Here is a 16,828-nt window from a genome sequence, read left to right on the forward strand (position 1 = left end):
GCCTAAATGGTTGCACCAGCCCTGCCCAGGGGTACGCATACCCCTGCTTGAGAACCACTGATCTAGGGCAGCTTTAGGTCAACATTTAAGGTAATACATTGTAACCTTCATTAGCTGCACATATGCTCTTTAATTAAGATTTCTGGCTACCATGTTATTCAGTACAGCGTTCGCTAGACAGTCTGGGGCACTGAGCAGCTGCCATGCTTGGACCCCTTAATCTGGAGTATGCTACTAAATGAACCATTGTGAATGGCACTTTGTTGGCAAGAGGGTACATTTCACTATTATATTATTTTCTCGTTTTTCCAACTTGGTCGGGGCCCTTCTGGTACAATCACCAGTGGTGATGATACTGGCCAGACAATCTAAAAAGCCAAAGATAAAATTACAGTAGTAAAGAATTGCTGAAGCTGGCCTAAATGATCCATTGTATTTCATTAAATGCCGAGTGAGCTGATTAGCGGACATACTATTAAATCATCATTTACCTCATAAAAGGATTGGGGCTGTAGTTAATATATTTTGGCTTAGGCAATAATAATTTATGTAAATAAATTGCATCAGCAAAGCTATTGCATTCTCATTCCTATTTCAGCTATGGTAACATTTGGAGCTTCTCCTTGGTCCTATTGAAGAGAGTGGTACTTTTGCAAGTGATTTCAAAGGGGAGCAGGAGCAAGACCTTGGAAACGATAAAAGAGGTACATTGATGACAACAGTAAAACGCATAGAATGAGGGGCCCAATTCTTCAGACACGCGTGTACTCACATGAACACATTTCACTGACTTCAGTGGGACTACTCAGATACAAAAATGTTTGCAGGATCATTACTACAGTTTGGAGTGTCAGGCAGGAGAATGTCCTAAAATCCGACCTAAATATATCACCAACGCTGTGATAGAATTTTAAATAACACATTGAAGGGTTTATGCTCATTAAGGTGGAGACCCAGTAGCAAGAGCTACAAGTGCTAGGTACAATATATGGAGCTCATAGACAGATTCATACATTCCAAGGCCAAAAAGGCCCATTATGATCATCATCTAACCTGGCCTCCCAGATAACACAAGCCATAGAACTTCCCAAAATATAGATCTTTTCAAAAAACATCTAATAGTGATTGAAAAATTGTCAGTGATGGAGAATCTACCATGACTCTTGGTAAATTGTTCCAATGGTTAATTACTCTCACTGTTCAAAATTTACACCTTAGTTCCAGTCTGAATTTATCTAGCTTCAATCATTGGATCGTGTTAGACCTTTCTCTGCTGGATTGAAGAACCCATTATTAAATATTTAATCCCCATGTAAGTACTTACAGACTGTAATCAAGTCACCCCTTAGCCTTCTCCTTGCTAAGATAAATAGATTGAGCTCCTTGAGTCCTAGATAGATCGCTAGACAGGCTGACAGATAGTGACACCTACCCTCTTTATAACAGAGTAAGATCTTTGGATGGATGGTGCTATATAAGTTCAAAGTAATGTTTATCTATTTATTATTTGTATATATACATTTATATTGTCGCTACAGCTGCTTGACACTTTTCTGATAAAAAAATTAAATAAAAATTAGGGTTTCATAAAAAATGAAGATCTACAAGATCTTCACCAAGCGTTCTCAAAACGACGATACCCGCACGAGGAAATAAGGAAACAAATCAACAGAGCCAGACGTGTACCCAGAAGCCTCCTGCTGCAAGACAAACCCAAGAAAGAAACCAACAGAACTTCACCTACAGTCCTCAGTTTAAACCTCTCCAATGCATAATCAGTGATCTACAACCCATCCTGGACAACAATCCCTCGCTTTCACAGGCCTTGAGAGGCAGGCCAGTCCTTGCCCACAGACAACCCGCCAACCTTAAGCATATTCTCACTAGCAGCCACACACCACACCATAGTAACTCCAACTCAGGAACCAATCCATGCAACAAACCTTGATGCCAACTCTGCCCACATATCTATACCAGCGACACCATCACAGGACCTAACTAGATCAGTCACAACATCATCTGTTCATTCACGTCCACCAATGTAATACACGCCTTCGTGTGCCAGCAATGCCCTTCTGCTATGTACATTGGCCATACTGGACAGTCCCTACTCAAAAGGATAAATAGACACACGTTAGACATTCAGAATGGCAATATACAAAAACCTGTAGGAGAACACGTCAACCTCCCTGGACACACAATAGCAGATTTAAAGGTAGCCATCCTGCAGCAAAAGAACTTCAGGACTAGACTTCAAAGAGAAATTGCTGAGCTTCAGTTCATCTGCAAATTTGACACCATCAGCTCAGGATTAAACAAAGACTGTGAATGGCTAGCCAACTACAAAAGCAGTTTTTTCCTCCTTTGGTGGTCACACCTGAACTGCTGCAAGAGGGCCTGATCTTTCCTGATTGAACTGACCTCCTTATCTCTAGACTGATTCTTGCCTGCAATAGTTATACCTGCCTCTGGAAATTTCCACTACATTCATCCCACGAAGTGAGTATTCACCCATGAAAGCTTATGCTCCAATACATCTGTTAGTCTATAAAGTGCCACAGGACTCTTTGTCGCTTCATAAAAATGAAGCATTTTATGAAAAAAAAATATTTTTGACCAAACTATTCAGATTTTCTTCAAATAGCTAACCCCCCACCCCATTGTATTCTTCTTGTATGAAGCAGATCCCCAGCATCCGGGGGGTTAAGTCAGAATTTTTCAATTTCTGATTATTGGTGGTGGGGTTGTGTTTGTTTTCCTTCCCTGAGAGCTGCTGTTTCATTGGTTCATCATGTGACTTATCATCTCACATTAGGCGGTTGCTATTTTATTTGTGTTTTCTTGGCTTCTTGCAGGGGGTTATTTCTATGAGCAGCCTTACTCGTCAGAGGTTATTGTTATTTGTTAATGGCCCAAGCATGGGATTCTCTCAAAGCCTTGTTCACTGCTGGGAACGGCTCTGCCCTCACAGCTGCACCTCTCTTGCCTTCCACTAGGGGCCGCTGTGGTGCTCTCAAAATCGGCAGCGGAGCAGGCAGAGAGACTGGACTGGGGAGGAGGCTGGAAGATGTGACGTGATCCACCTCGCGCCGCAACAGGCCGCTCGCGCTTCGGGCCGCGGGCGGGGTCTTTATCACGTGACCCGCCTTTGGGGCCAGGCCTGATCGCTCTTCCGTCGGGAAGGGGCGGGGCTAGCGGACGTGACCTTCCTGTCGGAGGGGGGAAGAGACGCACTTCCGCTTCCGCGTGCGAGGCTGGGTTGTGGTGCTGCTGCTGGGCCGGCTTCTTCCCTGCTGCCCTCGGTCTGCGGCGCGCGCGGGTCCCCTCGCAGGTAGGGCGGCAGCGCGCACGCGCCTGGGGGGCTCCGGGCGGGCCGCGGCCTCCAGCGCGGGCGGGTGCGGCGGGACCCGGAGCCGAGGAGGCCCGAGGCGGGGGTGGCTGGGAGCGCCGCGGCGGGACCTGGAGCCGAGGAGGCCCTGGGGGGGTGGCTGGCGGGCTGAGAGGGCGGGGGCCGGCTGGGGGCGCCGCGGCGGGACCCGGAGCCGAGGAGGCCCTGGGGGGGTGGTTGGCGGGCTGAGGGGGCGGGGGCCGGCTGGGGGCGCCGCGGCGGGACCCAGAGCCGAGGAGGCCCTGGGGGGGGGGTGGCTGGCGGGCTGAGGGGGCGGGGGCCGGCTGGGGGCGCCGCGGCGGGCCGGGCTCAGGGGCCCGAGGCGGGGGAGCCTCCGTAGGGCCGGTTCTCACAGATCCTAGCTGTGGGCTCTGTGGGTCTGAGCCTCTGGCCCGGGGTCGTGCCTCGGGTTCCCTCCAGCGCCCTGGGGGTGGGGGAGGGAGGGTTGTGCCTGGGGAGCAGAGTCTGGTCTCCCCGCCCTGCACGTGAGGTGACCTGGGGATTTGTTTTTAACGCGGTGGAAGGGTTTGTTCGCTTGCATTGGGAGCCGCTGCTAAGCCCTGGCAGGGTGTGGAGGTGGATGTGTCGTGCGAACCGTGTTCCAACGTACCTGTGTCCCTCTTGCCTAGGGGACAAGCCACACTGCAGTTCCGTACAGTAGAGGTTGCTGACCTACTTATTGCCTCCTGCTCGGTGCAATTTATCCCACTACAAGTACTATAAAAAGGAGGTGCCTCAAAGTACAAGCACCATATGCAACCTATACAGAGTCTTCCATCAAAGGTGCTGTTTGTGCTCATAGCAAAGTGGCATTAAACGAATACCACCCTTGGGATGACATGAGCTATTGCACAAAGGAATTCAGTTAATGCGGCAGCATGCTGTATTACATCATGGGGCATTTTGGTAACCAGTTGATTTGTTGCTTAGTAGCTGGTCATAAAAATAGCATTTATACTAATTAGTGCTGTGTTCTTACATAGCATGTAAAAAGCAAAGAGGTTCAGTCTAAACTTTGTTCAGCTATATATAGTGTAATAGTACAAAAAATACTGTGTTTTTTGATTGTCTGAAAAACATCCATTAAGCTTATAAATGCTTATTAAAATGTATATAAACTTGGACAGAAGGACACCTCATTGAAGAAAGCCTTTGGCGAGCTGATTTCCTTTCAGTATGCCTTTAGTTCAGATCACGTGAGATGTAATACTTTAACTTTTGTAAGCTGTTTGAGTTAATTCTAAAATCAGAATGTCATGTGATACTAACATGAAATATTATGTACAAGTTAAATAGATTAATTGGCTAATTCATGGACAGGAAGATTCCCTGCTGACAAATTTGATGATAGATTAGTAGGGTTCTGCTGGGTTTGGGACTAGGCCTGACACAGCAACATTTCCATCAATGATTTGGAAGTCACACTGATAAAATTTGCAGATTGGCAAAGTAGGAAATGAACACTGAGTACTCATACAGTGTGACTTGGCAGCCTCTGCCTGTTAAAACAAAATGGGTTCCAGCACATCTGTATGTGGAGTTGTACATCTAGGAATAAGGAATTCAGGCCATACTGTAGGATGGGGGGGTCTGAAGTCTGGAAAGCTGTGACTTTAAAAGGATTTAAGGTGTCTTAGTGGACAAGCACCTGTATATGAGCCCCCAGTGCAGTGGTGTGGCAATATGGAGGTGATTTTATCTCTGTATACATAGTCATCCTATTCCATGTGTTAATCCCATCAAATGTGGACAGCACCTCAAATCTTCTTTCTCCGCATTCTCGATGCTGTAATTAAGGCTGTGAATCTCTCATGGAAGTCACAGATTCCGTGACTTTCCATGAACTCTGTGATTTCTGCAGTCGCTGGCCCCGGGGGCCGCATGAGCAGCTTGGGCAGCCCCTGGGCCAGCCCTATCGGCCCAGTCTCAGGCCACGGCACCTCCCTCCACCCCAGCAGTAGCAGGAGTTTGCATGTGGAAGGGGGCTCAGGGCTGAGGCAGGGGTTGAGTTAGGGTACGGTGAGGGCTTTGGGCAGTGCTTATCTGGGGGGTGCTCCTGGAAGCAGCGACATGTTCCTCCCTCAGCTCCTAGGCGGAGGCGTAGCCAGGCAGCTCTGCATGCTGCTTCCACCTGCAGGTACCGCCCCCACAGCTCCCATTGGCTGCAGTTTCCAGACATGTCACTGCTTTCAGAGAGCTTGGTAGGGAGCCCACCAACCCACTTCTCCACCACCACCACCACCCCACTTCCCAAGTTTTAGTTAGGGGCATATAGAACAAGTCAAGGACAGGCAACAAAAATGATTAGGGGTATAGAACAGCTTCCATCTGAGGAGAGAGAAATAAAAGTGGGACTTTTCAGCTTGGAAAAGAGGCAACTAAGAGGGGATATGATAGAGGTCTATAAAATCATGAGTGTATAGAGAAAGTAAATAAGAGCGTTATTTACTCCTCATAATACAAGAACAAGGGGCCACCAAATGAAATTAGTAGGTAGCAGGTTTAAAAACAAACACAGGAAAGTATTCTTTCATGCAACGTATTGTCAACCTTTGGTACTCCTTGCCAGAGGGGTTGTGAAGGCCAGTACTATAATGGAGTTCAAAAGGGAGCCCGATAGCCATTGATGGACCTATCCTCCATGAATCTATTAGCCAGGATGGGCAGGAATGGCATCCTTAGTCTCTGTTTGCCAGAAGCTGGGATTGGGTGACAGGGCATGGATCACTTGATGATAACCTGTCTGTTCTTTCCTTTGGGGCACCTGCCGTTGGCCACTGTCAGAGGACAGGATACTGGGCTTGATGGACCTTTAGTCTGACCCTGTTTGGCCCAGTATGTTCTTATGAATTTACGTTTATTGCCCGTGATCTGTCCAGGACTTTTACTAAAAATACACATTACTAAAATATAGTCTTAGCCATAATCCTCTGTCACATCACATGCTAACCCAGGGGTCGGCAACCTTTCAGAAGTGGTGTGCTGAGTCTTCATTTATTCACTCTAGTGTAATGTTTTGTGTGCCAGTAATACATTTTAACATTTTTAGAAGGTCTCTTTCTATAAGTCTATAATGTATAACTAAACTATTGTTGTATGTAAAGTAAATAAAGTTTTTAAAATGTTTAAGAAGCTTCACTTAAAATTAAATGAAAATGCAGAGCTCCCCTGGACCGGTGGTCAGGATCTGGGCAGTGTGAGCCACTGAAAATCAGCTCACATGCCGCCTTCAGCACCCGTGCCATAGGTTGCCTACCCCTGTGCTAACCTGCCTTTGTTTATAACATCCCACCACTTTTTGGGTTGGCGTCTCTTTTTCCTTTATGCTTTATCTGTTGGACTCTCTTACCCACATAGTTATCAGGACTGTGCTTTACATGACCAAACCATATCTTTTTCATTTATGGGTATTATTTCAAGTGCCTCTCCAACGTACATGTTCTTCACATGGCCTTTCCTCCTTACGCCACTTACTCACCTCAACATTTCCTTTTCTGTGGTACAGATCACTTGCTCATGTTTCTTCTTTGTTGCCTAACACTCAGGCGTGGCCTATACTAGAAAATTAGGTTGATTTAGCTATGGCGGTCCAGGGTGTGGAAAAATCCACATCCCTGAGCGGAATAGTTAAGATGACCTAAGTCCCCATGTACAGACCACTAGGTTGACGGAAGAATTCTTCCGTTGACCTGGCTACCGCCTCTGAGGAGGTGGATTATCTACGCCAGCCGTCTTGTCGGTGTAGGTATTATCTACACTGTTGCATTTTAAGTGTAGAAAAGCCCTCAATACCATACACTAAAACTGGATAGACCACTGTTTTACAGATATTTCCCTTTTCATCTTCTTTCTCTCTCTCTTTGAGCCAGCATTTATTATCCAAGCTCTAATTTCCCCATTTTCCCTGATTCTGTAAACCATATACTCGAAACATGTCATTTTCAGTAATGTCTGCCTGTCTAGTTTCAAGGATAATTCTTCAGTGTTCATGTTACTGAAGTTTATATACCACATACTTTCTTTCCTCTGTTTATTTTGAGCCCATCTCTCTCCAACACATCTCTCAATTTATCAGGATCCTTTTCTGGACTTTCTGCAAACAACTTGCATCAAAATTCTGTGCATTTTTTGTGAGGTATCCAGGATGAGCATAAACAAGAAAGGGCTTAATAGTGGAAAACCGTGTACATCTCTGGTATTCATCTCTTAAAAGTACATTGAAAAATGAGAGGGTACAGAAAAGAGCCACAAATTATTTCAGGGCCAGAGAAAATGCCTTACAGTGAGAGACGTAAACAGTTCTGTTTAGATGATTGAAAAGGAGATTAAAAGGTGACTTGACTAGAGTGTAAATACCTTCAAGGGGAGAAAATATCAGGTACTACAGCGCTCTTTAATCTAGTGGAGAAAGGCATAACGAGCCAATGGCTGGACGCTGAAGCCAGAAATACCAAGAGGAGGTGATGGATTCTCCATCTCTTGATGTCTTTAGATCAAGGATGGATGTATTTCTGGAGACTATGCTTAAGCCATCCCCAAGTTACTAGGCTCAGTACAGGGGTAACGGTGAAAATGAATGGCTTGTGATGCATAGTTCAGCCCTTATCTAATGATCCCTTCTGTCCTTAAACCCTCTGAATCTGAGAATAGAAGGTATGTAATGCTAAGAGAGTGAAAGAATAAAAATGTGCTGAGGCAACAAACCGAAATCCCAGCAGGAAGGAAAAGGAATATGAAAAGAGAAGTTTTGAGAAAATTACATACCCAAATAGTTCAGGCTCCTATGGGAAATACACTTATTTGATTTAAGGTGAAGTAAACTTGGTTCTTGAGTTGTAAATAACTGATACCAAGGACCATGTGTGTTTATGGCAATTGCCCTGCCATTCCTTATGCCTGTCCTGGAAATATCTGGCAGTTAGTTCCAGATAAAATTTAAAAATCCTACAAAGCCCTTTTTCCTGTTCAAGACCAGTTGTGGTGGCACAAGGACAGAGATAATCAAATCTCAGTAGCTAGTTAATGACCTAATTATTAGTGCATCTCCTCCACATGTATTTATAGTCCTACAGTGAAGAATGATTGTGCGGGTCAGACTGAATGATATATTGGTGTGGAGGGAGACTGGAAAAAGTGGCAGGGCTTCTCGTAAAGCATGAAGTACAGAAAAAGAATGGCTAATAGATCACCAGCACTGAATGTTAGGGTTAGCCGAGTAGTGTTGTGGGGAGAGACCAGCAGGAGGATTGGACATGATTTGAGCGGAGTTCATAATTCAGAAAAGTCAGTGTAAATGTTACTTGTGACTTCAGGAGTATGTAGTCCAGTTGTTGGTTATGCTGTGGAAGAGGGGCTGGTGGATGGAATTGGAGGCTGCTGGAATATTTGCCCCATTTCATCTCTGGATCGGAATAGTGGAGTATCTAGCAGGCCCTCTTCTTACCCTGGATGCTGGGGGAAGAGGGAGTAGGTGGCATCTAGGATCAGAATCTTTTCACAGGCCATTCTGACAGCTCCATCTCCCTTCCCCTGATTCACCCTGTTGTGGCTGTATATGTAGGTGGAGGCTGCTGAGGCTTGGTCTGTCAGAGCTGCTGGATCTGTTGGAGCAGGGCATGGAGCTGGCAGGGAGGGTGTTTCCAGAGGCAGGGATCTTTATAAGACAGAATTTCCTTTGTCTTGCCACAAATGGAGGGAAGTGTGACTTGGGTTTTATTTCTTTCTTTCAGTTCTGTAATCATCCCCGCTCCCTGATAAACTCTTAAACTAGAATAACTCCTTTCCCCCTTATACCCAAAAAGAAGCATTGGAAATAGAGTACTTCATCTCCCAAATTCTTGCGCAAAACCCATATCGGATAAATTAATTGGCTTCATTTTTGTTCTCTGTATAGCACTTATGTAATGGTTTTCTAGGAAATGTATAGCAAACTAGCTAGTTTCAACAGGAAAATGAGATTCCATTTACTGTTCACCACCACCCCCTTTTCATAAAATGAAATCGGCATCTTGTGTACTGTGAATCCATGTAATTTTGAGCCCACGGCTAGCAGTGACTTTAAAATGGAATTATTGGATGTTGCTGAATAAAAATATTTTCCACTTCTGAGTCTAACTAGCTGTAGAGACTAGGTGGGTGAGGTAATATCTTTTATTGAACTAACTTCTGCTGGTGAGAGAGCAGCTTTTTGAGCCTCACAGCTCTTCTTCAGGCGTATGAAAGGTACTCAGAGTATCGCAGCTAAACACAAGGTGGAAAAGATTGTTTAGCATAAATAGTTAACGTATTCTAAGGGACCATTCAAGGTAGAGTGGTCTCTCACCAACAGAAGTTGGTCCAATAAAAAATATTACCTCACCCACCTTGTCTCTCTAATATCCTGGAACCAACGTGGCTACAGCTCCACTGCATCTAACTAGTTGTAGGCATATATGAAGAGTATCAAAAAAATCAAAGGAGGCATTTACAAATTGATCTGGCATTTCGCCTATTGAGACTTTTTGATTGAAGCATAACCACCATACTGGGTCCGATGAATGGTCCATCTATCCCAGTGTCCTGTCTCTGACAGTGGCCAGTGCCAAATGCTTCAGAAGGAATGAACAGAACAGGGAACTTTAGATTGATCCATACACTGTCATCCAGCCCCAGGCTCTGACATGGAGGCTTAGCGACATGTGGTTGCATCCCTGACCATCTTGCTAATAGCCATTGATGGACCTGTCCTCCACAAACTTATTTAATTCTTTCTTGAACCCAGTTATACTCTTGGCTTTTCTAAAATTACATGACAACAAGTGCCAGAGGTTGACTGTGCACTCCGCGAAGAAGTACTTCCTTTTGTTTGTTTAACCCTGCTGTCTATTTCATTGGGTGACCCCTTGTATCATATAAATGGGTAATAACACTTCCCTATTCACTTTCTCATACTATTCATGATTGTCTAGACCTCTGTCATATTCCTCCTTTTTCATCTCTTTTAAGATGAACAGTCCCAGTCTTTGTAATCTATTATTTTCTTTGTAATCGCTCCTCAGATGGAAGATATGGGCAGTGGGAATTGAATGTGCTTTCCCTTTCCAGATTCACTGCCCTTTGTCTTTTTTCTATAATAAATCATGAGTATCTGTTCCTGAGCTGGCTTTGTGGTCTGTTTTATTCTCTTCCCATTATGTTTTGTACTCTAACTCCTGCCCTAGAAAAGCTTTACACTTTCCCTACTTTCCTCACAAATCTCCTCTTCTCTTCAGGCCAGAATAGATGATAAAATGCTCCCTTCTAGCCTTAAGCTCTGTCCATCAGTCCCTCCAGCCCACCTCATGCCTATCTATGCACCACAGGGCTTAGAAGTTAATTGGAGATCTAATAGCCTGAAGATTAAATCTACTAGCCAGAGATTGATACAACGGCCAGGTCTGCACTACAGACTTTTGCACCTCCACTTCTTTACGCCTCTCTCTAGCCTTCCGGCCACAGTGATGAAGGGCCATCTGCTACACATTCTATCCCTCAAGATTTCTGGTAGCTACAAAGTATCTCCACTACTCTGCACCTCCTTTGTTTGTGTCTCAATGAGTAGCTCCAGGGCCAAGATTTGCCATCCCTCAATTTGCCCAAGCAGCAGACTGAAACTGGTTTAATTCAGATCGCTGCTGCCCATGCTGTTCCAAATAGGAACAGTAAAAACTGACAAGATATGTCCGTTTTCACCCTGGTGCAGTTTGGGAAAGTTCTGAGCAGCAGTAGACAATGGAATGGTTTGTCTTTAGAGTCACTAAGACAGCATCTGTTTAGTCAGTTCACATTTTGAAGGCTGTCTTCACAAATTTAATACTACTTAAAATGAGAGTTTAGATTCTGCAGAAACTGAGGGCAGTTGCCTGGGGCTGCTTCTAGCTTGCCATAAGCACATGCGATTTTTAAGCTCTGGTTATATGGTCCAGTTACAGGATAGGTAGGTCCCATCTACCATGTTATGACTGGTTCCGTGGTATGCTGGAATTGTAATGTAGACAGAGGCCCTACTAAAACTATCTCTTCACCCATGAGAGCACTACCTTAGTCCACTCTGGCAACAGATGGATATCTGTTCAGCTCTGAATCCTAAAAACAAAGCCATGGTTGGGGAAACACCAACATCTAGTAGAGTAGAACTGCTGTGTGCACTGAACCTAGACAAATAGGCAGGAATTAGCTTCCTTACAAGCTCCTGCCTGCAACACTTTGTGAATTGCTTTCAACTAACTTCATTTTTATTTTAATTTTTTTTTCCAGTAAAATGTCTGGAGCTGATGACTTTTCGGTAAGTAATCGCTTAGCCAAGCGACTTCATTCTGAATTCCAGACCGTTATTTAAGAAAAAATGGAGAGGTGATTCTTCTGGTGCTACAGTTGTGGTATTAGCTGTCGAGTGAGTAGAGCAATCCAGAGGGCTAAATGTACTAAACTGTCAGATGGTCTCCTTGGGACTAATCTCCGGTCCGAGATTAGTATTGAAATGTAATTCCAACATGCTGCCTTCAAGGTAGTTACGTACAAGATGCTTAAAGACCCTTCTCTCTGGGTTGCACTGAAAAGTTTTCTTACTGTCACATATGGTATCTCTCCTTTTGTCTTCTGACATGCTATAGCTATAAAACAGAATAGCTTCACTTTAGAACAGAAGTCAAGAGGTATTCAGAAGAGAGAAGCTATATGAAATTAAGCACAACCATGCAGGAGCTAATATAGCTTTACCTCACGATGATGTACATACTTAGTAAATGTAATGGATTGCCATGCACAGTTAGTGATTACAATAGTAGGCAGTTTGAAGTCTCACTGGTGCTCTATTTTCTAGTTGGCAGATGCTTTACCAGATCATTCCCCTGCTAAAACCTCCAAAGTGAGCAATACAAAATCTGGTCAACAAACTGGTCAGCCAACGCAAGGCTGGCCAGCTTCCAATCCTTGGAATACCCCAAGTGCTCCACCTACAGGGCCATCTGGATTGCCACCAAGTACAACCGCCTCCAGTGTGCCATTTGGACCTCCCCCAACAGGAATGTATCCTTCAATGCCACCTGGACCGCCTGCTCCATTTCCACCTCCTCCTACTGGACCCTCTTGCCCTCCTCCTGGTGGTCCATATCCACCCCCATCTGTGCCAGGTCCTGTCCCACCAGGGCAATATCCTCCACCAAATATGCCCTTTCCAGAGCTTCCAAGACCATATGGTGGTCCAACAGAGCCAGCTGCACCTCCGGCTCCTGTTGGGCCATGGGGATCCATGCCTCCTGGAGCATGGGGAGCAACAATGGGAGGGCAATATCCTACACCTAGTATGCCATATCCACCCCCTGGGCCATATGCCACTCCTACCCAGACACCCGGGGCTGCACCTACAGTACCGTGGGGTACTGTCCCACCTGGAACATGGGGACCTTCACCACCTGGTCCATTTCCTCCACCCACGGGATCATATCCGGCTCCAGGACTATATCCTACACCCCCTAATCCTTTTCAAGTGCCATCTGGTCCTGCTGGTACTCCATCAATGCCTGGTGGACACCACGTGAGTATTTAAATTGTACTGTGTTGAACAATTCCAAAATTAATCACACATAAGTGCTGATGTCGGGCAGTGGGAAGACCACTTAATAAAATGGTATGGACTGTTAGAACTGCTATGTGTATTTTCTAGGCAACAGTTTAATGGGAAATTAGCAGCCTAGTGGAGTTAAAAAGTATGGGAATGCTCAGTTTAGGCAGTTAACTCAAATTTGAAATACTATTAAGCCTGAGAAGTATGACAATAGTCTTTAGGGTTGTATTTTATTGGCCTGTTAAAAATACTTCCATTTTAGGCGTTGCTTTGATTTGTTTTCTAAGCATGAACATGCAGCTAGAACCCCTTGTTTAAAGGAGAGAATGGAAGGAATTATTTTTATAGAGACTAGAATCAAAGGTGATGTCCACTCTAGCACTTTTGTGGGTAAAACTTATGTCAGTCAGGTGTAGGGAAAAAACACCCCCCTGACTGACATAAGCACTGGTGTGGACAGTGCCATGTTAGCGGGAGACGCTCTCCCACTGACATAGCTCACTGGGGGTGATTTAATTATGCTAACTGGAGAGCTCTCTCCTGTTGGTCTCTAGTGTAGACATAGCCTTAGATTGTAGAACTACTGGTTTAAAAAAAACCAAAAAAAAAAAACCCACCATAGTAACAATTGACTTGTACACTTAAATTTGTCCTGGCCTTTCATTGAGACATTTGCTTAGTGCTGATCTGAGGATGTATTGTCTTGCTAAAGCCGTAAATTGACCTTGAATTTCATTTTTTAATTTTTACAGCCTTACCGTTGAATTCATGCTGGGCAACAAAGTACTGTAGCTTTCCACCTTCATCCACTATTTACAGAGATTTTAAAAAATTTGGTTTCAGTAACTTTTGGAATTGTGAAACGTACTCACCTCTTGTACGTACTTCTGAGGTATGAAGGAGCAATCTGCATAAATTTAACTTGCTCATATGCTGGCATCTTTTGGTTTATTAAAGAGAATTAGGATAAGCAGACAAAGTCAAGTCTGGTGGTTCTTACTCAAGGCAGAGCTTCCTTTTGGGGGGAAAAAGGAATTGCCATGTGAGTAAGGATTACAGGATCAGGCCTACAGTCTTACTAAAAAGTTAAAGCATTCACTGACATTTAATGTTTAAGTTTTGATACCAGACTTGTGGGGGTCACTAAATGGATGGATAGTCATATTTTGTCTATTTTCAGGTTATTCCAGGATATCATTAAAAACAATGTATTTTGAGATTTCTTTGTGAAATCTCTCAATATTTTAAACATGCTACAGTAATTCAACATACTAAAGAGAAATGGAGCATGTGAATTTGAAGGTGTTCTCAGCATTTATATAAATATACACTCAAGCACAATTTCTCTCATTCTGGGACTACAGCGGAGCGGTCATAGGCCAAAGTACTTAGTCTAACTTGTAGGCACACCTGTTCACATTCGCAAACAGGCATTTATGTGCAAATCAAGTAGCTGGGTGTGCAGTTCAGTTAATTTAAATTCACAAAGGTGAGGTTTGTGCATGAAAATGAGGGCATAATTTTTGCCGGCCCAAAGTTAGTAGTGGTGACTGGAAGTTTGGCTTGTTCTCTACATGAAGATAAACTGATCCCCACTGGGAGATAATCCTGTCTCTTAACTTGGGTTCTGTCCATATGAAACTCGGCTTTGTGGCCAAGCTGTGTAAACTCTGCAGAACTTTTATTCAGCATCCTTGGACATTAAGCCTGAGTTTGAAGTAGTCCAGTAGCAAAAAGCTGCTTTGGGCCTTCCACATAGTCCTGTCGCCTGGATAGATCCTTAGACGCCATCTCCCTTCTGCCATAGTTTGAAAATGAGCCAGTCTTATGTCAGAGCTCCATTGCACATAGTAATTGGGTAGTCCCTTTGTTCATAGCTAGATGTCTGTTGTACCTCGCTGAATGACATGATCTGATTTGGTTTTAATTGACTGACTAGAATTCTGTGTAGCTGCCTTTCATCGGAAGGGTCACTGCTATCAATTTCATTCTCCTGACTGAGACTCTTTATGGAATTATCATACTGGTAGTTTTGCATTACCAAGACACATTCTTCGCTGAGACTTGGGCTCTTTTTAATTCATTATGGTACTTAGATTACCTGGACTTTCTGTGACCATGCAGAAGTTATTTTATCCCAACCTGGGAAATCTTAATTTAGCCTCTGTTGGTGGAATTAAAAAACTGAATTAGTAATACTGATGGATTAGTAATACATCGGCTCATTAGGAAATCCCTTTTCATAGTGGAACTGTGAAATCATAATAACGTTCTATTCCCTTCCTTACTATGGACTTTTGCATGCACAGAGTAGTGGACTTTTAAAAATTAACTGACTGGCCTAGTAGTGATGTTGGATACATAGCCATAGTCTCCATGGCAGTTGCAGGAACCCTGAAATAAATTTTACAGAATAATGCAGTCTGTAAAGTAGCTGTGGCCACTCTAGCATATTGATATGAGGTCTAATAAATAGCCAAGGTAGGTGTGTTTTTGTACTAGGAAGACGATAGTGGAACTGAACACAACAAATTAAGATTTGTCCCTAATATTCAACATAAATCATAGTATCTTTGAACACTGGAAATCAGAACCAGAAGAAATATTTTTAAATAGGATATTTCATAAAGTAAGTGTATGGTGCTATTCCCATAGAATGTAGACTTCAAAAATTCATTGTTGAATTGACTTAAATTTCTCCAAGACTGATACAACTTCTGCACGTGACTATAGCAAACATGCTTTGTTGCATCTGGTCAAGTGCATTTGACATGTGCAGCCATAGTCTGTAAATTGATCTAAGGAAAACATAAATTATTTAAAAGAATTGATCCTATAGTCACAATGTGGGTTGAACATGCACTGGTCTGGATCTGTTTGCAGGGGAAGGGGCCAGATGTAGAAAATACAAAGTTAACATATCAAAATATTTTTTAAATGGGATTTTCCAAAAGTAAATAAAATAAAATGTCTGGGTTCTTCCTGGAATAGGCACGATTTATTACTGGAAAGGTTAGGCTAAAATTCAGATACATATGGGACACTCTTTCAATGTATATTCATATTTCTTGAAGTCAAGAAAACTGTTTCGTATCCCCTTTGTTTTGTGAGCAAGGGTCCTTGCATAGCAGTGAAAGGGTTTATCTGTTAACGTATTGTGTAAAAACTCAAGTTGTCACTATATGCTGTGTAGTAACTTTATCACATGTAATGTCAAGTGTGAGCAACTTCTGACCTGAAGCTTTTGCAATGGAATTTGTACATTTCTATGCATCATTTAAGTTAAATTGCTGAGAAGTTTGTTTTGACTTGTGCTTTGAGATTGGCCTACTGCATTTGTTTACAATATGAAATATAAGCAATCACATCTTTAAAGTATAGACTATCACCTGCTGCTGTATTTTCTTTAGATGAGACAAATATTGCTGTATGATAGTGAAAAGCTATAAATACAGGATTTGATATTTTTTGAAAATGCTGTCACTTTTGTATAAGATTAGACATTAAACGTATTTTCAAGACTGATGTTTTTCTGTCTTTCAATTCCTGTTTTTACCCATTTTTGCCACATTTCAAAGCACAGATTTCATATTGATTCTGAATAGCAAAAACAGGACTTCCGTGAGTGAGGAATATTTAAAAAGGGCTCCAGAGGTTATCCCGGCAATTACAGGCTGGTAAGCCTGACTTCAGTACTAGGCAAACTGTTTGAAACTATAGTAAAGAACAAAATTGTCAGACACAGAGATGAACATAAATTTGTTGGGGAAGAGTCAACATGGTTTTTTATAAAGGAAAATCATGCCTCACTAATCTGCTAGAATTCTTTGAGGAGGTCAACAAGCATGTGAACAAGG

General features: G+C 43.3%; 1 protein-coding gene across 1 annotated transcript; it reads left to right on the forward strand.

The window, feature by feature from the left end:
• Positions 1-3,203: 3,203 nt before the first annotated feature.
• On the forward strand, positions 3,204-16,496 carry MAPK1IP1L (mitogen-activated protein kinase 1 interacting protein 1 like). The gene is made up of 4 exons (XM_030562956.1): positions 3,204-3,331; positions 11,663-11,690; positions 12,228-12,941; positions 13,724-16,496. Exons 2-4 carry the CDS (start codon positions 11,667-11,669, stop codon positions 13,733-13,735), a joined length of 750 nt encoding a protein of 249 aa, XP_030418816.1. The 5' UTR covers positions 3,204-3,331; positions 11,663-11,666; the 3' UTR covers positions 13,736-16,496.
• Positions 16,497-16,828: the final 332 nt, after the last annotated feature.

Source organism: Gopherus evgoodei, chromosome 4, assembly GCF_007399415.2.
Source record: "Gopherus evgoodei ecotype Sinaloan lineage chromosome 4, rGopEvg1_v1.p, whole genome shotgun sequence".
Taxonomy (NCBI): Eukaryota; Metazoa; Chordata; order Testudines; family Testudinidae; genus Gopherus; species Gopherus evgoodei.